General features: G+C 40.3%; 3 protein-coding genes across 7 annotated transcripts in view; 2 read left to right on the top strand and 1 right to left on the bottom strand.

Annotated features, from left to right (window-relative positions):
* Nucleotides 1-278: 278 nt before the first annotated feature.
* On the top strand, nucleotides 279-9,483 carry srrt (serrate RNA effector molecule homolog (Arabidopsis)). 4 transcript variants are annotated; one of them, XM_022188582.2, is made up of 20 exons: nucleotides 279-394; nucleotides 1,015-1,133; nucleotides 2,280-2,408; nucleotides 2,489-2,635; nucleotides 2,736-2,924; nucleotides 4,642-4,811; nucleotides 5,004-5,194; nucleotides 5,270-5,380; nucleotides 5,477-5,639; nucleotides 5,735-5,883; nucleotides 5,991-6,052; nucleotides 6,177-6,255; nucleotides 6,902-7,093; nucleotides 7,213-7,383; nucleotides 7,564-7,717; nucleotides 8,113-8,306; nucleotides 8,483-8,639; nucleotides 8,804-8,896; nucleotides 8,977-9,079; nucleotides 9,227-9,483. In XM_022188582.2, exons 2-20 carry the CDS (start codon nucleotides 1,015-1,017, stop codon nucleotides 9,300-9,302), a joined length of 2,649 nt encoding a protein of 882 aa, XP_022044274.1. In that variant the 5' UTR covers nucleotides 279-394; the 3' UTR covers nucleotides 9,303-9,483. The 4 variants fall into 4 exon arrangements, with proteins under 4 accessions (XP_022044274.1, XP_022044282.1, XP_051793177.1 ...); XM_022188590.2 differs by having other exon boundaries at nucleotides 374-394; nucleotides 8,980-9,079; XM_051937217.1 differs by having other exon boundaries at nucleotides 374-394; nucleotides 8,980-9,090.
* A 388-nt stretch (nucleotides 9,484-9,871) lies between these two features.
* mogat3b (monoacylglycerol O-acyltransferase 3b) lies at nucleotides 9,872-14,332 on the bottom strand. Of its 2 annotated transcripts, none has more exons than XM_022188621.2 (8): nucleotides 14,236-14,332; nucleotides 13,190-13,280; nucleotides 12,971-13,078; nucleotides 12,331-12,401; nucleotides 11,538-11,742; nucleotides 10,890-11,064; nucleotides 10,604-10,788; nucleotides 9,872-10,413 (listed from the first exon to the last, which is right to left on the bottom strand). In XM_022188621.2, exons 2-8 carry the CDS (start codon nucleotides 13,269-13,271, stop codon nucleotides 10,259-10,261), a joined length of 981 nt encoding a protein of 326 aa, XP_022044313.1. In that variant the 5' UTR covers nucleotides 13,272-13,280; nucleotides 14,236-14,332; the 3' UTR covers nucleotides 9,872-10,258. The 2 variants fall into 2 exon arrangements, with proteins under 2 accessions (XP_022044313.1, XP_022044299.1); XM_022188607.2 differs by lacking the exon at nucleotides 14,236-14,332 and adding an exon at nucleotides 13,701-13,792.
* A 2,033-nt stretch (nucleotides 14,333-16,365) lies between these two features.
* The window catches only part of LOC110947178 (neuronal tyrosine-phosphorylated phosphoinositide-3-kinase adapter 1), a 29,068-nt gene continuing 19,261 nt past the window's right edge, over nucleotides 16,366-26,172 (top strand). The window contains exon 1 of the mRNA XM_022188631.2: nucleotides 16,366-16,978. The gene's annotated coding sequence lies outside the window, so the exon portion shown is untranslated. The remainder of the gene's footprint in view (nucleotides 16,979-26,172) is intronic.

Below are 26,172 nucleotides of genomic sequence, written 5' to 3'. Positions count from 1 at the left end.
TAGAGCTGGTATGTAGCCATTTTCCATGGTTTTCTTGATAATAACCAAAATCACTTAAGTTCTTACATCAATAGCTATGGCACTGTACTGCCAAAACAGCTTTTAGGCATTCCATGTTTTATTTTCTGTCTGTTTTAGTCACATGATACACACAGGATTTAGTACTTGACTGCATAACCATTGTTTTTAATGACAAGGGTAGTCTAATATTTATTTTTTCCGTGAGCGTATATGTTTTATATACGGTCTGTAGTGTAAATTCTGACTGACCTCTTTACCAGCAGGTGGCGGTAAAGCCACGTTTAGTTGTTTGCTGATTGCAGGACAACACACGAAGAAGAAGTGACAGCGAGGGCGACGTACACTAGTATTGTTCAAGCAGGGAATAAATAAGGTATTAGATTGCTTTGTTTGTGTTGTATCACATTTATCAACTGAGTTTGAACTTATAATTAAGCTTGTTATTTGGAAAATGACTGCTCTGTAGCTTAAGACCGACTGAAAGGTTAATTTTCAGCTAGCTTCCCTAGCTAGCATGTTAGCTAAGATAGCAGCCTGGATAAATTCGCTGTCCTGCACCTAAACAGTAATGTATAAACTTTGTTTCGAATTTTAAGTACAAACATCTACCTGCATATATGTTACCCGTTTAAAATATCTTATTTTTTGGTCATTTCGAGATACAAGTATTATGCTATCAGGGAATGTTGTCAAGACAAAGAAGCAACCTACAGCAGTTTACACAAGCTGTGTTTTGCAGGTCACCAGTGTACTTATACACAGTATGTTTTACTGTTTCACTTGGCGAGTCTGTGTGTATGAGTGCCTTCTTCTGCAACCATTTGAATCATGGAATACAAATACGCATATTTGACATTTTTGCGTTTTCATCACAGGTTTCTATAAGTGAAATCGCCATCTCATCTTCTTGCTAGCACACTCCATACAGTATAACAACACTGTGCCAACAATATCAGTACGTTTAACCTAAATTTGCTTTCTCTGTTCACGGAGATGGGAGACAGTGATGACGAGTATGACCGCAGGAGGAGGGACAAATTCAGACGGGAGAGAAGCGACTATGACCGCTCAAGAGAAAGAGAGGACAGACGCAGAGACGACTGGAACGACCGGTGAGAAGACATGATGGAAAACCTCAGACAACCTTCAGTCATGTCCATCATTCAGTTAAACATATAAGACACAGCTGAGTTGTGGCTGTGTGGTAGGCAAGGCTGGATGATGTCTTATTTTGGTTAAATGCCACTTTTCTGACGTGGTGTGATTGTGATTTCCAATGTACTTTAGTAAAGTCAAACCTCCGTTTACTGTTCACGGAGTAAATGACATGAAACAAGAAATGAAGCATTACCATGTGACACACCATCAAAAGCATGACTGATAAAAGGAGGTTGGCATAACTTTGAGATGTACTACAAAACTGTAAAATGGCTGTTTGATAGTGATACTGGGCTTGTGTCAGTCGAACCACAGCACGCATGTCTGAATCAAGTAGTAGGCCTATACATTGATGAGTAGACAGGCATAAACAACCACCAAGGGTTTAACTTCCACAAATGTAGCTAAATTTTATTCTTGCATTAGTTTCATTTTTTACAAAGCCACATCTAATATATGCTATTTTACAGGCTTTGTAGTTTATTACTTGCATTAATTCAAATTTAATTCTGAGACTAATTAATTGTTAAGGTCTGCTTTCTGGTGCACTGTCAATGATTGAAACTGATATTGACTTAGATTTAGACAGACTTTATTAATCCCCAGAGGGAAATGCTGTTGTTACAGCTGCGGAGTATTTAACAACAAAGGGGTAGACAACAAAAGACGACACAGAACATTGGATCAGATATAAAGTGAAGGTAACATAAAATAAAATAAACCAAAATAGATTAAAATAAAAGGAAATAGAAAGAAAAAATTAACAATATGTACAAGAATATGCAGAGTGATATAGAAATGTGCAAATGAGGATGTGTTTTAATGTGCAATGATATAAGTACGTGCAGATAGCTTACAGATGTAATGGATAACATTTAGAATGTAAAGTGTCCAATATGTACAGTGGTTTAGTCAGCAGGCAGCATGATGAAGTCTTTCTGTGAACTGCCAGATGCAGATATATTAAAGAGTCTTATTACTGTGGGGAGGAATGACCTTCTGTAACGTTCCTTGGAGCAGCGGGGTTGTATCAGCTTGTTGCTGATATTGCAAATTGCTTCCCTGTTTCATGTTTTCTCTTGTTTCTCTGAAATTGCCAGGGAGTGGGACAGAGGCAGGGAACGACGTAGCCGTGGAGAGTACCGGGATTATGACAGAGGTCGGAGAGAGAGATTTACCCCGCCCCGACACGACATGAGTCCCCAGCAGAAACGCATGAGAAGAGACTGGTGAGATTAGCGGCAGCACTGTTGTACAGTCTTTACAACTGGTGTCTTCTTCCACCTAAGGTCTTATCTGTCCCTCACAGGGATGATCATGGGGGAGACCCCTACCGTGGGGGATACGACCTGGGGTATGGTGGTGGAGGAGGACCCAGCTATGGCCCCCCACAGCACTGGGGCCATCCTGACCTGCACCTCATGCAGCCTCATCAGGGTATCCCCATTCAGGCTAGGTAAGAGATGCAATCAACATTCAGTGAGTTTCAGTCTTCAAGGATTTTTTTGTAATTCTACTCCAATTAAATACGTTTATTTTTGTCTCTCTTCCATTAGGCTGGGTAACATCCATGACATGGACTTGGGCCCTCCCCCTCCAATAATGAAGAGCTTTAAGGAGTTTCTGCTGTCTTTAGATGATTCTGTGGATGAGACCGAAGCAGTCAAGCGTTATAATGAGTACAAGATTGACTTCCGCCGACAACAGATGCAGGACTTCTTTTTGGCTCATAAAGATGAAGAGTGGTACGATCTACGTTGTCTATATTACATAAGATCTAATCATGACAGCTTTCTCTGTGGTTGTATTGCAATCATTTTTTGCGTAGATGTACTATAGACATTTAATCCTTGATTATCATCACCAAGCATTTACAGTTATTGTCATTAAATCATTATCATTTTCACGTTAGATATAACTGCTTTTTAAATAAGAATCTTTTAGGCCGGGCCTGGTCCTACATGATGGGCTCTTCTTTTGATATTGTGCATAAATTGTAGTATAATGTTTACATATTTATACATATGTAATTGATTCAAATATGTGCATCAAAGCAAGAAACATGAAAATACAGCACCATCCCTTAAGACTTTCTGATAAAATCAAATAATCAAAGAGCGTTGGATCAGTTTTGCCCATGTAGTAGGACCAGGCACACACAATTACTTTATTACTTAATTCTGTTACATTTATTGTTGGTCATAAAATAAGAAAATCAACCTAGAGTCACTATTAGTCCACTTGTCAGTATTTAGTTTGATTATTAGTGTTGTGGGACTTTTGCCAGAGTGTTTCTTTGGTAATAATGCAAATAAAAGCTTGACTCTGTCAGACATGAAATCTATTTATAGTAGTTTATCTGCTTCATTATGTTTTTTCAGTTAAGTGTCTAAATTCTGTTCGCAATCATGTAACTGAAATACCGAAGTTAAATTCTTTGCTCAGTTACGTGTAGCTTTGACCAAAAAGTCATCTTCGTTCTCTGGATTGATTTTCTTATTTGACATGAGTCAAGATTCACAGTTGTTTGCTGTCTGTTAATGCTTATTACACTTATTTCACAGGTATCATGCAAAACTGTTCTGTTTTGATATAACCCATGTTTCTTCCCTTCATTTCTACTACTTCGTTGACGCCGATTTTTTTTTCCAAGATGAAAAAAATGGAACTCATCCGCAAGAATCGGTCTTAGACAGCAAGGGCTTGCACTGCGCACAATGCAGTTGCTCTTAGACACACAGTACCAGGGATTTTAGATAGACAGCCTAGTAGTCTTCCACACGTGGAGAATTTTTTTCTTGTTTTATGCTTTTTCTACACGATTTTCTTTTTACATTTGGATCAAATCGATACCCAAAACCGAATTTGTGTGTGTACAGACACACCATTGGGGTGAAGTGGATCGCATTTTCACAGAAGAAACCCCCCCTCTCTGTATTTATTTGTTATTAAACTGGCAGAACGAAAGGTAACTGTAGTCCACTCAATGATAAACATTTTTAATGTGACATTCTGAATATGTGAATGCTTCATTTGATAATCTCTCTTGTTATATTTTCCCCTTACTTTTTGGTGAGTTAAAGTCAAACCTTCTCAGAATAAGAATTCTGATAATTAGTCATCATAATCACAGTCAAAACATGCATACACAGAAAGGCAGCTACAAGGACTAGGCTACACACAGGACAAATTACAGTCTTGTCAGATGTAGAGATACTTCATTTCCACTGATTAAATTTGGCATCTCTATTTTCCTCAAGCAATGCAACAATCTGGATTTTAAAAAAAATAACTTGTTTGGTAAACAGAAATTATAATATGCACAGCAAACACATTTCTCAATGCAATGACTTCACAGATGTGACATTGGAATATAATATCTATTCGTTCTCTAACTTTTGCAACCCGTTCATCCCCACCCCCATCATTCCCCATTTTTGTGGACCCCAACTCTGGACACAGGTTCAGGTCCAAGTACCACCCAGACGAGGCCAGCCGACTTAAGGCCGAGGCCCAGAGTGCCCTGAACAATCGTCTGAATGTCTTTATGTTCCTGTTGGAGAATGGCTGGTTTGACAATGTCTCCCTGGATATTGAACAGACCCCAGCAATCATCAAGGTTCTAGATGCAGGTGAGATCTCAGAGATAAATGCGAGAGTACTGCTGACATGTGGAGTCAGTACTGTTGCTTGTTTCTACAAGGCGTTTCTATTTTTGTAAAGTTTTTAAAATCACAACAGTGTAAAATACATAATGGACATTCTTTAAAGATAAGATGCTGTCATTAGTTGGCTGAACCATAAACCCTGTTGTTTGCCCTCAGCTGTGATAAAAATGGAAGGAGGGACTGATCATGATCTTCGTATCCTGGACCTGCCATCTGAAGAGGAGGAAGAAAGGGAGAAATCTGCATCTGCTTCAGGGGGCGCTGAACCTCCCAAAAGAGAAGACCTCAAAACTCTGGGGGTGGACCGCAAACCGTCAGTAGAGAAAGAGAAAGACAAAAATGAGAAGGTAGGTGTTGTTCTCTGTTAGGTCATCCAGCAGAGATTTGTGGTGCTGTGTTGATGATGGTGAACTCTGCCCCAGGAGGAGGGCGACTCTGCCAGCACAGAGAGGACGGCCACAGCAGAAGGGGAAAATGTGAAAGAAGAGGCAGAGAAGGAACCCGCTAAAGAAGAAATACCTGAACCCAAGAAAGTTAGTTTTGCATTAGTTGTTTAAAGCATTTGATAACAAGATATAGAAATTAACCAAATAGCGCTAATTGTTCTTTTTTTTCACTTTTTTTTTTAGCCAAGAAGGAAGAGGAAGCGCAGTGGAGACAGTGATGATGAAGCCAGCGCCTCTGAGAGTGACTCTGACTCAGATTCAGACTCCAACTCCAACTGCTCTGACAAACCTGTGAAGAAAGAGGAGGAGGTGGAAGACAAGGACGAGGAAGAAGAGGAGGGTGAAGGTGAGGAATCAAAGTTGCACTGCCAGATTTTTATTTTCAGAATGAACATCTTCACTCGTCCCTACCAAACTGCTTTTTCGCATTTAATGGTTTAGAAGAGAAACCAAAGGAGACCTCTGAGGAGGAAAAGAAGGAAGAAAAGAAGCCCAAAGATGACTCCCCCAGACCACGGCCTCTCCACAGGACTTGTTCTTTGTTCATGAGGAGCATTGCTCCCACTATTTCCAAGGCTGAGATTATTGCTGTGAGTTGAAGACAGGAAATTAGTGTTTATGGCTCCATAGATGTCAAATCATTGAATAGCTTGTGTATTGTTTAAACTCAGTCTCCACATCTGTTATTTTCTCTCAGCTGTGTCGACGATATCCGGGGTTTCTGCGTGTTTGCTTGTCTGACCCGCATCCAGAGCGCAGGTTGGTTTAGACAGCACATTCTTTGAAGTGGCTGCACTTGCTTATTCCACTGTGAATATTAAAGAAATATTTCTATCATTTTGACCAGAATGTGCATTTCTAAAGTCTGTCTGTGATGTTTCAGGTTTTTCAGACGTTGCTGGGTGACATTCGACCGAAGTGTCAACATTAAAGAGGTCTGCTGGAACCTTCAGAACATTCGAGTAAGTGCAGCCGTCTAAACTGTTGACACTGTTGTTCTTCTTTCTGTCCTTCTGTGCAGCATTGCAGAGATGTGGAATCGCCAAGTGCTGCAAAAGCGTTGTGTGTTTAAGTGATGAAGCCCAAGATACCCTGCAGTTAGTTATCTTTTTGTAGCATTGAAATAGTGGTTTTGGATGTGTGAATCAGAATGTGTTGCTGGGATCTATTTTTCTATTGATCATGACCACATTATTGACCAGACAGCAAGGGACATGCACTGCAGACAATGCAGCTGCTGCTAGATTATTTTTCTTGTTTTATGCTTTGCCTACACAGTTTTTATAAATATATGGCTCAAATATATGTCCCAATACTGAATTTGTGTGTAAACAGACACACCACTTTCACAGATCAAACCTACTGGTCTGTATTTATTTATCACTAGACCGGCTGAACAAAGCCCAACTGTAGTCCATTCAGTGAGAACCATTTTTAATGTGACATGACAGTGTGACACAGATAATTTTTGTCAGTGAATCAGAGCAGCAGTGTAAGCTGTAGTGAGAAGAGCACCAGACAGACCTTTTTGTTTTTTTATCACTTGTGGAATCTGCCAAATAGCAGTTGAGGACATTAAAAGTCTGTTTTACTCTTCACCTTTTACAGCTGCGAGACTGTGAACTGGCACCAGGGGTGAACAGGGACCTGGCTCGGAGGGTGCGTAATGTAAATGGCATCACTCAGCATAAGCAAGTACTCCGCAATGACATCAAGCTGGCTGCCAAGCTCATTCATGCTTTGGATGAAAAAGGGGACCTGTGGACCATCAAGTCTCAGGAAGAGGGGCAGAGCACTGAGGTACAGGAGTGATTCACATGCATTTGCTTTGTTTTGCTTTCTGTGCACGTTTTAACACGCTGTTCTCTGTTTTATCATTAGTGAGTTCCTCATTTATGTGTGGTTTGTGATTTTAAAAGTTGCCAGCTCAGAACCCCATCTTGAAGAATATTACGGATTACCTGATAGAGGAGGTGAGTGCAGAAGAGGAGGAACTCCTCGGCTCTGGGAGTGGAATGGATCCTGAGGAGAGCGCCAAGGAAGGAAACCCTGCTGAGACGACTGTGGAGAGGGATGACAAACTAGCCAAGGTCTGACTTTAGCGCGAAGGGATTTACATTCAGTATCTTATTTTACATTTAATTTTGTTTACTCTCTACTGTCGCTATGATTTTACTACTTGTGTCTTTGATGTGCTGTGCTTTTCACTAAGATTACTGGATGAAACAGGCCAATGTATTAAATATAGTCGCTTCTTTGTCATGTTTCAGGTTTTAGACCGTTTGGCCTTATATCTGCGTATTGTGCATTCAATTGACTACTACAACACCTGTGAATACCCCAGTGAGGATGAAATGCCCAATCGTTGTGGTATGATTCACGTACGTGGACCAATTCCTCCTAACCGCATCACACATGGAGAAGGTCAGTGTTTTTTTTCTGCACCACAGAGAAAAAAAGTAAATGCTTTGTTCCTGATATAGTGGTAACTGACGCAAAATGATTACATATTGTCCAATCTAGTGTCCACAGGGTCATGTGGAATTCTGCTGCAGTTTTTTAACAACTTAATGTTTAGGCATCCATATGCTACACTTCACAGTTTCGTTTCTGCATGGATGTTTGGAAGTTTTAGTATTCCGTGTAAAATATGCAATGTCTGTGGGGAAAAAAAAACACACATTTTGTATGATGACACCCTGCTGGCTTGATGAGTTAAGGTTCTGATTGGGTCCTCAGAAAGCTACGGCTTAAATCATTCATACAGCCTTTGTCACTCCTTTTGACACCTCTCACATTTTCTCTGTAACTCTAAACAGTGCAACAGTGGCAGAAGATGATGGAGGAAAAGCTGATCCCTTTGTTCAGTTTAAAAGAAATCCTGTCTGAGGAAGAGGCAGCAAAGATGGGCCGCAAGGATCCTGAAGAGGAGGTTGAGAAGTTTGTCTCTGCCAATACTCAAGAGCTGGGAAAGGACAAATGGCTCTGTCCTCTAAGCGGCAAGAAATTTAAGGTGAGCACTTGTAAAAAAAAATATATATATTTAGGGCATTAAAGAGATGTAATGTGAGTTTTATTAAATCTATTTAAAGAAATGTTTTGATGATTACTTTTTTGTGATGCAGAACTATTAATTGGCACACCCATACATATTCATCACCTGTATTTTACATTTCAAATCTTTTTTAGGGTCCAGAGTTTGTACGGAAGCACATCCTTAACAAGCATGGTGATAAAATTGAAGAAGTGAAGAAAGAGGTGGCATTCTTCAACAACTTCCTGATGGATGCTAAGAGGCCGTCACTTCCAGAGATGAAGCTTCCTCCTCTTCCAGGCCCAGGTCAAGGTCAGCACAACATTTCTGCATAATCAACTCATACACTCATAATAAACTAAGAGTTCTGTAGCAGAAGATAAACAGAATAAATAAAGTGACATGCTGTTATGTACTGAGGCTTTTGAATGAAAATAATGAGCTCATTTGTGTCTGTGGTTGGTTTTGTGTTACAGGTTTGCTTTCTCCCAGCATGCCATTTCCTCCTCAAGGTCCCCAGGGTCCAATGGGCTTTGGACAGCCTCGTCCACCACTGATGGGCTATGGTGGTATGTTCTGACTGCATTATTTATTACAGGAATTATGAGAATGTGTCAGATAAAAAATACTTTTGATCGCTTCATTACAGCAGGCGGACCTCCTTACCCCCCCAACCAATATGGAGGAGGCAGAGGCAACTATGACAACTTCCGTGGACAAGGTGGCTATCTGGGAAAGCCACGCAACATCAGGTGAGAGCATTGTACGTGCGATCTTAATTTTGCTATAAACGATCTTTATTTCCTGGTATTGGGAAAGTTTACACGCTGTTTTAAATCTCACTTCTATTCTTCTTCTCTGGCCGTTTCTTTTTCTTCTTTCACCCTCAACCGTCTCAGAATGTCACGAGGTGATCCACGCAACATCATTGAGTATCGTGACCTGGATGCACCCGATGATATGGACTTCTTTTAGGAAGTTCACTTGTTAGTCTTTGTCTTCGCTCTTCACCAGTGTTGTGCTCCACTCGCTTTTTGTAGTAATTACATTGTTTCTCTTCTTAAATATTTCATTTTGTAACTATTGTGCAACGAGAACAAACCGATGTACTGCTGTAAACTGGTCCCTAAATAAAGTTGTGATGAAGCTACAATAATATGCATTGAATGGCTTGTCAAGTAAAATAATACTGTGTGTGACTTTGATGATACAGATGATACAGAAAAGCAGCCAGTCAGACTTTATGGATGAGATACTGATGAAGAAAATCCACCCAGGAAGTTCATCCCAGATGCTTGATATCCTTCAGTGGTCAGGTCACTTCAGAACGTAGGATCAAGGTTAGAACTATACACAGTGGTTATTGAGAGGGACAGATGATGTTTGTAAAGTTGTATTTTGTGTACTGATAGAAACTCATATTAAGCAGTCTGAAATTTCCAATTATTTCTGATTTTCAGTGAGATTCAGTAATTTGATTTTTTTTTTATACAGCAGTGGGAGTACTTTAAACCAGCAAACTAAAAATAAAAAAAAAGGCAACATGCATTTTGACATAATTTATTTTTTGAAATACATGGTCTTTCATTCCAAGTATCTAAAGCCTCTGTCAACAAATAGAATTGTGCAAATGTTTAAGTGTGTTGTGAACATCATTACATGCCATGTAAAGTGTACCAATACATCCACACAAATATAGCACTCCTACTCAAGGGCCCCTCATGTCATAATTATTGTTTTCAGCATATATTAATGTTGTATATTTTCAAATAGTCAGGATTTACAGTAAGGACATAGAAATCTATGACATCAATATATTATTATAGGAGATAACGTCCATCACATCAGATCCATACTGCAAGTCACACTTCCACAAAGCCACATTAAAGTAAAAATAAAACAGCAGTGCAGTCCATGTGAAACTGAAGTGTTTATATGATCCGAAGCTCATGACCTTCCGATAGTCCACAGCTGACTTTGTGCTCATGGAACAGCTTAGATAGTCCCTCCATGTAAAGTTTGTGGTAGTGGTCAACCTCCTCGTCAGTCGGCGTAGCACGTTTGGGCACCGAGATTGGACTTCCCACTGAAAGTAGTGATTTATGACCATACATTAGGTTCATGTTTGAGGAGATTCTCACTCACACAGGTCATGGCAATCCTAGGAGCCTCAGTAAAAAGCAGCTGAACTTCTCTGTTAGGTTCCTGAAGATGTTCCACCTTTCATCTAGTTTTATATTAAATTAGTTTTATTTGTATAATAATGACCTACTCACCAACTGTTGTGACTGGAGTCCTGTAGGGCAGGAAAGCGAAGCGCTCACCAACAAACAGACATGGGGCAAAACCCATGATCTTTTTAAATAAGTCCTGTAAGCTGCGACCTAGACTGCCCTCTGAGAAAACTACCTGCTGAAAGAGTTCATTCTCTCCAAATGAATAAACGGGCACCAGATCAGCCCTGTGGAAGAGCATCAGAGATTATGTAAGTGTTCAGTATTGGTGAGTGCAGTGATGCAAATTGATGGCTGATATTTCACGACGTTCTGAGAGTGTTCTCACCCAAACTCAAGGGCCACCCTGACGAATCCCTTTCTTTGCTTCACAACCACTGTGTTGACTCCGGGAGAGGATGCCAGAGACTCAGCAGCGCCCCCTATGATAATCACTACTGCATTGCCTTTGCCCCTTTTTGAAAGATGGTGGATAAGGCTTGGTTTGCTGACTGGAGAAAGGCCTGATCAAAGTAAGAGAATCAACAGTTCAGCTGATGGAGACTGGTTTTGTTTAAAGACAAGCAGAACTGGAAAGCGCAGTTGTAGAAAGACTTGATAAAACATGTTCATTGTTAGATGGAATGTCATCACAGACAAGTTCTCTGCATGTCTACGCTCTTAATAGGTTGAAATTTATGTTTGTCCTGATTCCAAATGTGAAAATACTTTGAATTTTATGCAATTTTGACAGCACCAACAGATCTGAGACTCAGTAACATGTTGAAATTTTTGGCTTCCATTTGCTGTTAAACAAAAATGTTTTTGCACTTTATTACCTCATTTATTTTGTTTGTGCTAAATATGTTACTGCACTGTCATCAATAGCTGTTGGTCTTGTGTCAGAGCTTGTCTTTTGACTTGACCTAAACAAAAAAGAGGGGCTCATCAGGCTGTGACAACAACCCAGTTCTTTTGTTGAACCTGTTATAAATACCTGCACACATTAAGTACTCCCTAAAGAGTGGAATCCTGAAAAGCCCGGCCAGTATCGCCAGAGTTGGTCGCACCCCAGGAAATGCTTCTGTGAAGCCACAGCTGTCTGTACTGAAGCAGGCAAAGGCTCCAGCGCTCATGATACCATGTGGATGACAGCCTAAGACGTAGTTTTTGTTTGGATTCAGCTCTGCTGTCTTCACTAACTGAGCAAGAAAATTGACACAAGAAGATTAACGTAGTTGATTATAGTCAGCTGTTAATCATAAAACCAAACCCAATTTCACTGTGCATTATCTGATTAAATGAGCGATTAAAGAGTAGACTTTCATGTTATTTGGTTCTTGCAGGCATTTGACTGGGAGAGTTGATAAAAAAAGTTCTGATTAAAGGTCTCAAAAATAAAATGCTCATTACATTGACTTTTATCTCATGCTGTAATACCAAACCTGCCTTAATACAGAATCCCAGCAGATAGTACCAGGGTTTTAAGTACCCAGTACCAGGAGAATGCATAGAAATAAATGAGCAAAAAGTCATTGCAGTTTTTGCCAAATTGAAATAATTGCAAGATTGTAAAATATAAATTAATTCCTGCACATTTTCCTGAGTTTCATTAAATGTTTAAAAAGATTCCAGAGTGTAGAAGTTGTTCTGAGTGAACTCTACCCAAAGCATTTTGTTTCTTGAGATTTAGCTGCCAGTGTAAAAAACATTCATGTGTTACAACCAAATAGTCAAATCATATTATGAGAGTGTCAAATATGAAATAATGGTTCAAAATGAAAACTTACTTTAATAGGAAAAAAATCTCTGTAGTGCTCCCAGACCCTCCACTTCCTCACAAATGTTGTTCTCCTGCCCCCTGATGGAGACATTGGAAATCAGTTTAATACTGCACATTAACTATATACAGTATGTTTTTTATATTAGTTACCATAGTATGCTGTTTTTGCTTTAAGCATACAAAAAAATAAATCTACACTGGTCGTGTCCAAATATTGTAGTACACGACTTATTATGAGCAAATGTGTTTGCTGGGGAAGAGTAAAATATTCTCAAACCTGTCAACATGAATGTATCAACAAAGCCCGTGTTTGTTAAATGTGCTGTTGATGGACTCAACTCTCACACAACTCACTTCACAGAGGAAATGGCAGCACTAGTCACAGCTGTTTTCCTATCACTGGCAATTTGTCTTAATGTTTTTCACCTGTGACCAGCTCTTCCATTTCCTGTGCACAATGCATCCTGGGAAAATAACCCATCAACAGCAAGCTAAAAAAGTTGTAGTGTGAATCATGTGTAACCTTTATTTTGACACTCCTGCAGTGTGAGCACACTACAGACCTGTGTAGAACTATTATATAGTACAGAATTGTGACGCTGAATTTTACTATTTTCACAGAAAGTTGAAGGATTTAATTCTCCTACCTCTTTCAGGGCTTTGCCAGTCCACCACCAGCCAAGCAAAGGACAGAGCGGACAGCGGCCACAAAGAGGTAAACATCAGATACACCATCAAGATAATACAAGCCACTCCTGAAGTTGGATGTTTATCGGGCCGTGTTGGTTCATATGTTGGGGAAACAGATTTGTTATGTAAGGTCAATTAATCAGTACAGTGTTGTTTAAGGGGGAAAAAAGTCTTACCCATGAAGAGAAAGGATAGCACCCATTGCAGAATACTTATTGCCTCTATAAATTCCTTCAATTTCGTCTTTTCCTTCGTCATTCTGGAAACCTGGAGGTCACACCATCATCATTCAGCAGTCAACAACCTTTGTAAACTGGTCTTTCATGCAGTAAAGGATATGGAAATATAAGTAATATATTTTGTACTCATGAAAACGACAGAGGCTGCTTTGTCCAAGATAGTAATAAAATGCATGACAAATGTCTTTTTGACAAAGAACATATTGCATTGGTAATCAGTGTGTCCTTAGGGAAGAAGAAGGCCCAACAACTTGCAAGGCATGCAACATCATGATCAAATGATTCGCTTATGAACAAGCTCACAGGCACAAGATTTTAATGTGCTCACAAACAAAACTTTTATCAGTCAGGCTGGTAGGAATGTAGAACACATTTGGCTTAAAATCATTTAGACCACATAAAACAGCTTTTATGATACCACTACTGAGCATAAAATGTAGTACTTTACCTTTCTAGAGTTTACTCCGAAGTTAATTTGAATGAATGCAGATTCGCCGCTATTCCACAGCGCAGCTCAATGCACTTTGACCAGATCGTGTAAAGTAGCTGATAACAAATCCACTTCCCCTGATACTTTGACACACAAGCAAGCATGTCGGAGATAAACACAGACACGTTTTATAGTTGAATACTTTGCGTATTTGGTCTTTGTAACAGCACATATAGGGAACTCCTTAGTTTTTGGTCACCCTAGTGATCAATAGCGTTACAAGTCCTTGTGTTCAGTTGGTGTTTGTGAATTTAAAGGAACTGGGATTGAAGGATTTGTTGGTTTTCTCTGATGTAATATTTTGATTTATAAAAACGCAGACTGTCCTATAAATCTTCTCATGAACTGACACAGCTTTTCCTGTTTTAGTAGCATAACACACATGCATCCTGACGCTGAGTTTCCCTCTTACCAGAAATGCTGAGACAGAAAAAGGATCATTAACACAAATAGTATTCCTGCCCACTGAATAACTCAATGCTACTTTCTTTACCTGAGATAAGCCACAGTCGTTGAAGCTCTTCCTGCAGATATTCACAATACAGGAGTTTCAGGAAGTGGAAGGATTCTGCTCCGTGAGCCATTGGAGGACTTTCAGTGTGGAATAGAATGACGTAGGAGAGGAAGTGTTGACTAAACAGCAGCAATGCCAAGCGTAAATGAGCAAGGAGTGGATTAGAAAACAAGGAGAATTTCCTTCATGTGAGGATGTGAACAAATGTCATATCTCTCTTATTTGATTGTTGGTTAAAGAAGCATAAGATAGAGAATCTTATACTTAATTTGATAAATAAGTAAGCAGAGTGATCATGTTTCCCAAATCATAGTTTTTCCCATGCTTTGTGTGTACAAATCGACACCAACACGTATCACAGAGCAGACATAAAGCTCTGAGCATGTTGTTGAAGACCGCCTGTGGTGAACACCATGTTTTCACGTTGTAAACACGTCCCGATGGAGTTTATTTATATGCTGGAGGACATATGACCAAAAATGAGTCGATGCATGGACAGCCCTGGTATTACACACTTCTGAGGAGCTGTTTATTTTTGTTCACTTGGTGGGACATATGGGCCAACCACAAATCTTACACAAGCAAATTCTATTCAGGCTCAAGCTGCCCTTGAAGCACCACACAGGCAGTATGTCGGCTCTGAATTTTACTGGTCAAAAACACAGAAATATTAATTCTATCCTTTCTTTTTAACATAGGGGACTTTTTGTTTTATAATATTTTGTGTAGGAAGAGTATATTTTATTGATTTTTGTAGTTTTTTGTTGTTCCCAACATACAGTATCTCTGCAATAAATTGGACCAAATTAAGCAACAAATTATGCACTATACTGGGAATTATAATGGACGGACTGAGACAGGATCCATTGATTCACAAGTCAGTGTGTCCGTTATGTGCATCATGTAGCTTCATACATCTGCGACAAAGAGAGTTCCTGAGGTTGTTGCTGCTTAATGAGTGTCCTGCTCTTTCTGAAGGGTTTGGTGGAGTTGACGGACATTTTGCTGGACAGGATCACATTGTTGGACACGTCCATCCAAAGCAGCATGTGTCAGATTGTCTGTCGCACCGTGCTGCCTGAAATGATTTCTTAGAAGAGAAATGAGGAAGTTGTGGACAGTTCTTGCATGACAGCATCCAGCATGCCAACAGCTTATCTTCTTGTCATGTGTGGCGTCATGTCATTTGGAAGGAGCTGGATTTTAAAGTGCCCTTCATTAGTTACCAATCAAAGGAGTTTCTTATCATTGTCTTTTTAACCCTCATCTAAACTCACTTGGTGTGCATAGCTGGCCATATTGAACCCTTTTTAACCATACCAATTGAAATAAGACTATTTTTGAAGACCATATGCATGCCCTGTTCATATTTTTGCTCAGCGTACTTTGACCCATATCTTGAGAAAGTTGCATCTTTGGACTTTGGCTTGAATTTACTGTACAACTTGATGGTCCAAAGATTCCACTGATTCACATGATTAGAGGACCTCCTAATCTCTTACCTCATTTTTTTTACAACTCAAAGGGTCATTTTGCCTTTCACTGTGCTCACCTATATAATCTCCTTTCGACTTTAGGGGGCGTGTCAGTCTCTCACAGGCCATGTGTCGGCTAACCGGTCATGTGACACCACCTCCCCAAAAACCCACATTTATTTGCTTAATTAAAACACACAAACAGAGGAGGTTGATGCGTTGTTAAGATTAGATTGTATTTTATGTGCATTCATGACTTTCATACTTTTTTTTCTGGCGTGTAACAGAATCTAGTTACTGTTTATGCAGAATATCACAATTAATTCCCGTGAGGGCTTAGCCTACTTTGTGGTACTCAGCACTGGGTTTGGTGGCTTATTTTATACTTAATAGTAATATTTTTATCCCCTGTTACATCACTGTGCTGCCCACATGTTATTTCATATGACACTTTGGTTGTTGTGCATCATGCAAGATAAAATCAGTTGATGTTTATTCTTTTTTTTTTTTGTTAAGAATACATGAGGAGGTTTAGTGAGTCTGCTGCTGGATGCTGTGTTATGTCTGCAAACATCCTCTCGTCGCAGTTGGACTCAGTCACCTCTGATGCTTCTTTTTTTTTTTTTTCCTTTCTCCAAAACAACCACTGGTCTGCTCTCAGGAAGTCCTGTATGAATATTAATATGGATGCAAATGCACACTGAGGATGCCCAGCGCTTGAACCAACACACGGCGCGCTGAGATCTGCGCATTTCTTTCTTTTTTTTTGTTTTTGTTTTGACGTTTGCTTTCTGTTCCTGCTCTGGCGCTGGAAGCATGCTTCTCTTGCGGAGGTCGTCTCGGAGGCTTTTTTCGAAACGCACAAGGATGCCGTTTGCAGAGGAACATTTTGTAACGTCGCATTGAATTGCATCATGGTTTTCAATCAGATTTCACACCGGCCAGTCTCCGCCGAGCCTCGGTAGTACAGTGCGCTGTTTATCATAAAAATGGAAGACCTTTCACGTCAAGAAAAGGCGTCAGTCCGGTGATATGCGTCTGAATATCTGATTTTTCCTCTCCACGTCAATTGACACATCTGGGAAAGGATTTTTCCCCCCTTCCCTCCCGTCTACCAAGACAGCTGTGTCATCAACAACCGGCGTGGTTTTGTTGTTGTCTGATTTTTACGAGTCTGGGCAACTGGATTGGGCTATCGGCACATAGTCTACCTCTGCGCCGGCTATAGAGGCTCCACGGTCACCAAGGTACGTATCACACCTTCGTTAAAACCCCTGTTTTGCTCCATAAATCATCGCATCAGTGGCTTGCACCATGTAGCCCGTAGAAGCAGCTGTCAGAGCCAAAAAACGCACCGTCTGCCTAATTAGCAGCAGAAAATATGATGCTGTATTGCGGAGGGACGTCGGGGCCTAATGGCAGCTTTTTACGCGTGAATTTCCCGGGATGCGAGGTTTGACAGTGAGCCGCCGTGTCTCCACAAGCCCAAATTGTTCAACCTTGAAGGCTCGCAGCCCACGTCGGTGAATTTAAGGCCCGCATTTTAGCTCCAAAACACAAAAGGAGACGCGGGAGAGATGGTGAGATTAGCCGCGCAGCGTAAAAACCCCACACAGCCCCCGCGTTTGAGTTCTGGTCGTGACAAGCCCTTATAAATATTTCACCCAAAAACAAGCCCCCATCAGCTGACTGGTGATGCCGGAGCATGCACGGTGTTTTTAATCGGACCACAGCGGAGAGAGGGCAGCGGAGGGGAGCCGCTTTAATCTGCATGGCCATGATGGAAAACATCTGCATGTTTACGAATATAGAGAGTCCGTAAATACAGCAGGGTTGTGTATCTGTGTGTGTTGGTGTGTGAATGGGCGGTATTACTCTGATTGTGAATATACGGGTGACGTGTGTTTGTGCGCAGCCAGGTGAGGATGTGTTGGCGCGTCTTTGAGGTGCGGGAGAGGCAGGCGTCTGAATGGAGGGAGCCACATCATTAGATTTTTTTTAAGGGAAAAGCCATCCTGTGGTTAATGCCCGATCAACTGCCGCAGTATCCCACCTCAGATCCTCTGGAAAACGGTTCAAAAGCGTCGAGGAGTTGTGAAATAAACGTGAAATTAAGACTAGTCAGCACTGTGTTTTTTTCCCTCCTCTGTTTTTTTCCGGGCGTGACAGCCACTCAAAATGAGCATCACTTCTACTGAGAGGTTTCTCCTTCTTCACACCCCACCATATGATTAAGAATAATACAAAACAGTTGTTTTTAGACTGCTAAAATACAATTATTTATTATGATGGAATCTTTGGCAGCTACATTTACCTGACTGGCTTTAATCTGTTTTCTTTTTTTGTCAAAATTTGCAGGAGCAATCAGGAAAAGCTGAACTATACCTTTTATTTTGACATGTGAGATGTAAATTAGTAGCATGTTTCTTACAAAACAATGACAATTTACACTAATAAAAATTTACAGTAATAACAGGCCTCCAGCTAGAAGACGGTGCACCGGCATGTTGGATTCTTACTAGAAATCGGCATTGAAATTAATTACTTGCCAGCCTCACATGACCTTGGAGCTGAATATGACAAAAGTCCACCTATACGTGACTTTAGATCTCCCTTAAGGTAAACAGATGCACATAAACAGGATCTGATATGCGACTGTCCAGTGCTGTTTGGTTGAACCACTCCTTGGCGGAGAACAGAGCAGGGGATGGGAGAGAGCAGCTGTGAATTCGGGGTCATCGAGTGCAGGCTGTGAGCTCCACGTACAGCGCAGTGTGTCTTGAATGCAGAGGAAAACTAGGGCTCACACCACCTGTCATTGACTGTTGTGCTCACCTGGTGATCCAGAAATTCAGTCCAGAAATGTGATTAAAGTGGGAAATGGCACCTCTGTGTTGCAGCTCAGTCATTTTGTGCAGTGCAGCATGAAAGTAGGAAGTAGTAGGAAATAATTGGAGTATGTTTCATTCAAATCCTTCCCTCCTGGAGGATTTATCCCACTATATCAGACTGTAGACCTTGTAAAATACATGAGAAGTAACCACAGACTTTGATTAAATGAAACTGAGCAGAGCTTGTGGTTGTTGTGTACCAATGGAAAGAATAGCAATAAAGTCTGGAGTGTTTTCAATAAAGAAGAGAGGTTTCTGACTATGTTTGAGCTTTTTACTGTGAAGTGGATGATTCAGTCGCTCTAACCGGCAGTGTGCATCATGTCTGACTCCAAGAAGGATGAGAAATTCAGTTTGGAGGACTGAAAATATTGAAGCTGGAGAGGACAAGGGGTGGCCCACGCATGGTCATAAAGGAGAGGGACAGATGAGGAGGGAAGACGGAGTGAGGGGACGGATAGATCGGAGACAGACTTTGCAGATGCTGACATTTTCAGCTCATTTTTCTAGTTGAGTGGATACCCTGTGTCTTGGATGAGCACTAATGGATTTTGTTTTTTCTTTGGCTTTCCTGGAACACCCAAACTGATTGTTTCCCCGGAGTTTGAGCAGCAGCAGGTCAATAGGTTAGTAAAAGTAATACTGTACACGTGTCTGCTACCGGCCAGTTGTGCAGGTATTTCAAAATCAATACAGCTGCGATTGTGATCGGCTGGCTCTGATATACATTGTTGTTTCTTCAGGGGAGCACACATGCCTCTCCATCTGTGCTTTCACCATCTTGATTCTCTCGGCTCTGTCGGAGAGATATGGCGTCAGAAATGACGGAGGCAAGGTGTTTCTGCTGCAGCATGTGAGCAATGTGAATGACTGCCATCAGTTTAAAGAAATAAAATGATTTATAAACTCTTCCTCTGGTGTTGTGAATATTTAGTTTTCATTTGGGCAGTGCTTTTTAGATTAAATCTTGCAACGCTTTGATCTCCCATCACTCTGCTCTACTTCCTCCTCTATTTCCATGTTGACTGAATAACTGGTAAAAGTGATTGAACTGCTACAGAATACTGGAGCTGAGAGGATTAGTCAATTAATCTATTTGCTGATTGACAGGACAGTAATCTGGAGCAATTTTCATAATGAAATCCTTGTTTTAGTCATTTTGAAGGAGAAATTGTGAAATAATACTACACATTATCATGCTCCAGCTTCTGAAATGGGAGGATTCTCTGCTTCTAAACTGAATTATTTTGCACTAGAGGTTGACTGATATTGATACCAATTATTAGAGATCAAGTAGATGGATAACTGATATTGGAACTGACATACATTTGCAATAAATATGAAAATCTGTGTTAAAATTTAGAATCACTCGAACCTAAAAGTTCATTTAAATGCCTTTAATTGTTTTTTGTGTCTTTTAATTTAAGAACTTCTCAAAATTTATGTCTCAGGATTGATAGACTATTACTCGTGATCATTACCATTCAAAGAATGTTGTGGGCCGGATATTGTTTGTGAAGTGGCTGCATCAGAGCCAGTAGCTTATTTTTCAAATAGCTTATTTAATCGGAAATCAGTTTTTTTAAGAAAAACGTATCAATTGCTGAAAATCTCGTCTGATAATCAGCCAAACTGATAATCACTCAGCTCCTACTTTCCAGTTTTGGTCAGACAAACATTTAATGACATAATCTTGGGATCTGCAAAGTTGTGCCAAGCATTTTTCCCTCGATTTCAATCAGTGTGACTAATTGTTACAGCCTGTTCTTTCTCAAAATGACAACGTGACTGGTTTGTGTCTCAGAATGTGTACTGGTATCAGTGTTACTCTCATGCGTCTGTTATGGTTGAGATGAATGAAAACTTTTGAGGTAAGACTCTGAGGAACTGAGTTTGAGCAAAGTTTGAAATGTTGGTTTTCGTGTGCAGAAATTGCATTGAGCTGTTTTATGCCGGGTGCTGCCTTAGTTTCATTGCATCGTCAGGATGTTTTATGTAATGACAAAGCAGCAGACATCTTGAGTGACAGTAATTTTTTATCTCTTTATTAAATATCTGATACGGTACAAATATGATATTCAAAAGATATTCATAGTCAATTGTCTCTCTTTTTATTTTGTTCATCTTTTTTAAAGGTTGGTAGTTAAAACTAGAACAACAGAGGCAGAGACGTTGTCTTTTAGCCTCTAGTACAACTGGCTCATTTTGTTTGTAACTTTCTGTAAGATATTTGAGGATTCCAAGACCAAATTGAGATAAGGAGGTACATTTTTTTCAAACTTGACAAAGGTTCAGATGTTGCCACAGAGCATGCAGTTGTTTTCTCTGACTGAGAAACTGATGGAGTGAAGCTTTAATCTTCTAATGTCAAATGTTTAATTACCTAAAGTAGATTTTTTTATGTGTTTTGAGGTTTCATAGATTCATCTTAATGACGTCTACTGTTGATTCCGATTATCCACAGCTTTGTTGGTGCTGTTTCAGATCGATGATATATCCCCAGTTCCGTTCGACTTCAACAGCAATCCCTATGTTTCTTGTAGCTCAGATCCACTTTTTCATGTACTTGAGTCAGTCACAGTGTTGTTATAAATAGGTCTAAAGGTAAAGGTTCTCTCTGGTGGCTTCTTGATTAAAGGGCGTGCCATTTACTGGTAATGTCCTGGGTACAAATCCAGCCTTGGACATTGTTGGATGCCTGCTCTCTTTGTCTTCTGTCTTTGCTGACTCTTTACTCATAGACTGTCCTGTAAATCTCATTAGACTTCTTCAGCTGTGCCCCCCTCTTGAAATTCCTTCTTTCTCACTGGATACCGTAAAGACAGATACATTGTATGCTCTCCATTTAAAATTGTATTTTTTCCAGTCTCGTTGCTTTGTTTTTTATGACGCACTAGATATAGGTTCTGAAGGAAAAAAAAATAATGGCAACATTTTAATGGACAGACTGCCCCTGTTCCCACCGAGGGAGGAGGAGGGATTATTTAGCTCTCCAGTGCTTCATCTGGGAGCTCCATCTGCAGCCACGTTGTTGGATTTTGTTTCCCTGAGTGCTCCTCACATTAAAAGCTCATGCATGTCTGTCCATTGTCTGACCGGAGGAAGACTGGGATGTATATGGCCAAATTAATCGATTAAATTTTAAATTAAATGCTCTGTTTAAATGCTTTCTCTCTGGATTGTAAGTGTCTTACAGCATTCAGTTTTCACTGCAGTGTGTAGTCAAGAGTAATGATGTGTGGTAATGATTTCCTTGAGGCAACTCATCTTTGTTCATTTCCCCTCTGTTTTCTTCTCATTAAACCTTTCTAAGTCATTTGCATGGTACCATGCAAAATAAATAAAGTTAGGAGCCAACAGTTACTCCTCTCTTGTTGGCACAGAGGTCTCAGTCTGAAGCCATGCTCATCACCACCTATTTATCTGTATCTTTGCATATCCGCCACACAAACAACATGGGGCAGAAAACCATTATATTTTCATGTTTGTGTGTCATTTATATCATTTTATTTCACAAAGCCTTTAGCAAAGTCATTTCAGTGTCATTATGTCAGAATAGTAATTGGCAAGATCTGAAATTACAGCAGGGGCACATTGCAGCTTTTTTTGAATTATACATGTTTAGGCATGCATAAATGGACCAAAGTGGTCCAGATTGTTGTGCTAATGTCCCTGCTCTCATTAATGTGCCACATTTATGCTGAAGACCTTCAAAAGACCTTGAATAATGATCACTAAGTCGTTGGGAGGCAGTAACATGTTAAATGTGGCACTTGTATGTTGCAAACAATGGAAAGTATCTTCTGTTCCACAGCATCACAGCCCTAACATGTCATGGTTTTGTGTGAATACTTGACTCTAAAACTGACAGGGAGCATTAATGGTCTTTGAGGTATCTCCATTATTTATTGTCTGCAACATTGCTAAAGGTCACAGTAAACCAGCAAGAACTCAAGAGAACAGCAACAGTGTGTGAAATAGGTGATTATACTCAGTGACTTCAGAAATGCAAATCTGACTTACAGTGTAACTTAAGGATGCTTTGTAAATGTCACAGCAATCTTCCTTTGTACTGAAAGGAATCCCAGCTGGTTGGCAAGTTGGCAGCAAAGGGAGCTCACTGATTTCAAACACAAATATATGAGAGGCTTAAAAAGCAGCAACACTGAGGATTGTTGGACTTGGGGGCTCTTACTTAATGCAGGTTATGTAGATGAGAGAGTGATTTTATTTATCTATATCACACCCCCTCTCCAGGGCAATCCATCCTATTTCTGTTTGGCAATTTTTAATTGCATTTTTAAGAAAATCATTAGCCCCGTAGTAAATTTCAATATTGGACAGATTAACTTGAATATTTAAATGACCCGATTCAAAGTGGCTATTTTCTGTACACGATTATTGGCAGATTAATACATGCAATTTCAGAACAAAATGCTGAAAATAAGACATTGGTGCATCATAAACAGTAAACTGGTGAAGCTCATATAGAAGAGGTGAGCCTACAGATGCTACACTAACGCTTCTTGACGTACGTCTCATGACTACTTGATTGCTAAAGTCAGTGATATTTTTCCATCTGCTATTTTGGCCTTGTGTGCAATGCAACTACTAGAGTAAAGTGTAAGAAAACACTGCCTGGATCAGGCACCCTGCAGTGCGTAATCTGCTATCACCTGCCATTTGCCCCAGTTAGTGCCTTTTCATTTCATCACTGCCAGTGCAGTGAACAGCAGGAATGACAAGAATAGGAATTGCTCAAGCGAGACTCTGAGCTGAAAACCCGGCAATCACACCTGTATGGCCAATAAAGCCGAACATTTGACTACTTTTCTTGCATCTCAGCTTGAAGTACAGAATCTTAAAATGAACTTTAAAAGGTCTAACTGGCTCGTGATCGAAAACGATAAAAAAGGTCTGATATGATTTTATTCACAAGTGAATCCAAATAAAAACCACTGAGGTGGTGGTGGTGTAATGGGTGTGAATTACCAGCTATTAACTTTACCGGTGTTTATTTTTTCAAATTTGCTTTTATATGCTCGTGTCTGAAAGTCTTCAAACATCTTGTCTATTGAGTTACCGCCATGCTGGTGAACACTGTGGGGTGCAAATAGCCTGGCCATAAGAGACATGATCTGTATGTAATGAGATGAATGAGTGGGAGAGCAGTGTGTGGGCATGTGTGTGCTTATCCTGTGCAACCTCCGCTAGGACTCGGTAATGGAGGGATTTTTAGCACGACGAGTAGGCTGCTTGAAACGATGGAAGACCACTTGTGGCCTACCTGGCTTGGCTAATCACACCAACGCTCCTTCTTTATCTTTCAATTAAAACAACAGTGGGGTCATTGTAGTAATAGCAACATGTAGTAAAAGGAGCATGACTTGTTGGGGGAGTTCTGATGCTTTTTTGGTATGTGGTAATGTTTTGATTTTTGTTTCCATAATTCACGAGCTGATTTTTGAATAGAGGTTATCTCAGTCCATTCTTCATTCATCAGCATATGACTCTGAATGCTGCTCTGCAGCCAAGGCTTTCAAAGGCAATTTAGCTTTTTTTGTGTGCATGCACGAGCTGTGGGAAGATGTGAGTCAAGCCCACGATGAACTGCTGTGAGGCAAATCATGTGTCTTGCTTACAGTGATGTTCAGCTGATGCCTGTTTTGCTTTGGGCTATTGGACTTTGCTTAATTGTTGCTGAATAGTTTATGAGGTGTGTCATGTTAGGGCAGGGACAGCCCACAGTGCTGTGGGCTATCATGTTTTGGGCTTTTTTATAGGTGAATTAAACAAATGTACATTATGTGCTGTGAAAACATTGAGGTTTTACCACATATTTCTATGTACAAGCGCATAATCGGTTTTATCTGTCTGAGTTTTTTCATGCTATTTTAAATAAATATAATATCTAAATCTAAAATAAGACATTAAACTGAACAAACTAACTGGGAGACAGGCAGTATTGCAGGGTAATCCACATCTAAAATAAGTCAGATCTTGGTTAGAGGAGGATGCTGGCTCAGTGAAGCGTGTGCAGCTGCAGAGTGGAGCTCTTCCCCTCATGCACAAGCGGGAGCATTAAGGAGTTTTTCAGTTCTCACTCTTTTTCCCTGCAGCGCTATACCTCGCAGTCTGGGTTTTAGCAGCTGGATGAAAAGAGCAAACAAAGGGTTAGACTATATCTTTGTATATGATGATCGTCTCACTCTCCTTTTTTTTGTTGTGGATAAACTCAGTTATTTTGCGTGCGGTGCTGAATAATGTTTCTCAGATCCAGACTGTCTTGAAGGGATCCTTGCGATTTGGCACCCTTTCATCATACCACATCAAGTGACGGTGCACATGCTGCTCACATTCTGAACATCCTAACACATGGCTTTCTGCTGATTTCTCTGCTCCAGCTTTGTTTCTTCTCCGTGTCTCGCCCCACATGTCATTCCTGGGGCAAAGTCTGCCCTGCCTGCTTCTTTCTTTTGTGATGTGGTATTTCCACAACGTTTTATACTTTGTGAGCGCGGCAGAGAAAGTAAACAATGTTCATAGTGAATGAAAATCTGTCCAGTGTTGTGTAAAGGCTCGTGAATCTATAAGCTGCTAAGTGTTCATGTATGCTAAGTGCACTGGGTCACCTTGGTTACTGCAGATTCCAGCCGAAGATGATGAAGGCAAGGGCAAGCCAAGGTGGGAAAGAGAGACTGGGAGGTCATCGACTTGCTGCCTCTTTTTGACCACGAAAGGCTGATTAAAGCTGGGCTATTTTTGAATTGATATTATATGTTTTTCCTTGTTTCATTGTCTATTCTGTAGCAGGTTGCACCACATATCTGCTACTCTTTCCATTTTGAGCTATTCATGATCCGCGCATTGTACAGATGTTGACTTATACACACACATGCCGGAAATAATAGGTTCATTTGTTGGCAGAATAGGTGCATTGTTAAGAGAAACATCAAGCTTTTCTGAAGGTTTGTTGTGGCTGAAGGCTGTGTCCTGGTAGCATGGGGCATGGAGGATCAGGGAAAGCTTTTTGTAGGATATTTTTGGTAGCAGTCCATGAAAGATTTAGTGGTCACTCAATTTGTACAACGCTGAGGAGGAGAATCCAAAGTGTGCAGCGCATGTATATTTAACTGAGTGTATTTGAGGTTTCTTATGTTGGTTATTTCATGAAAAAAAAGCACAATGATGCAATGTTCAAATAATCACTCTTCAAAAACACTTCGGTTTAGGGTCTTTATTTTTTGTTTCATGCCAAAAACATGCGATCAAGAGAAAAATTCTGAAAATTCCTCTACGCCTCTCATGTGCCTTCCATCCCTGGCCCTGGAATGATACATCCTCCTCCTCTTCCTCCTCCTCCTCCTCTCCATTTTCATCAGCCACAGGCATCTCACTGCACAATGCAATATTGTTGAGAATTTAACACACAACAGCAGCACATGAAAAGATGTTGCTCCAGCTGCAATATGCCCCGTATAACCCTAAGGTGAAAATAGTGGCTTCAGGTTTAGCGTTGCTCTGTGGGGGAATTATTTGAATAATCTCAT

Source organism: Acanthochromis polyacanthus, chromosome 17 (assembly GCF_021347895.1).
Source record: "Acanthochromis polyacanthus isolate Apoly-LR-REF ecotype Palm Island chromosome 17, KAUST_Apoly_ChrSc, whole genome shotgun sequence".
Classification (NCBI taxonomy): Eukaryota; Metazoa; Chordata; class Actinopteri; family Pomacentridae; genus Acanthochromis; species Acanthochromis polyacanthus.
This window is presented reverse-complemented; position numbering and strand designations above follow the sequence as displayed.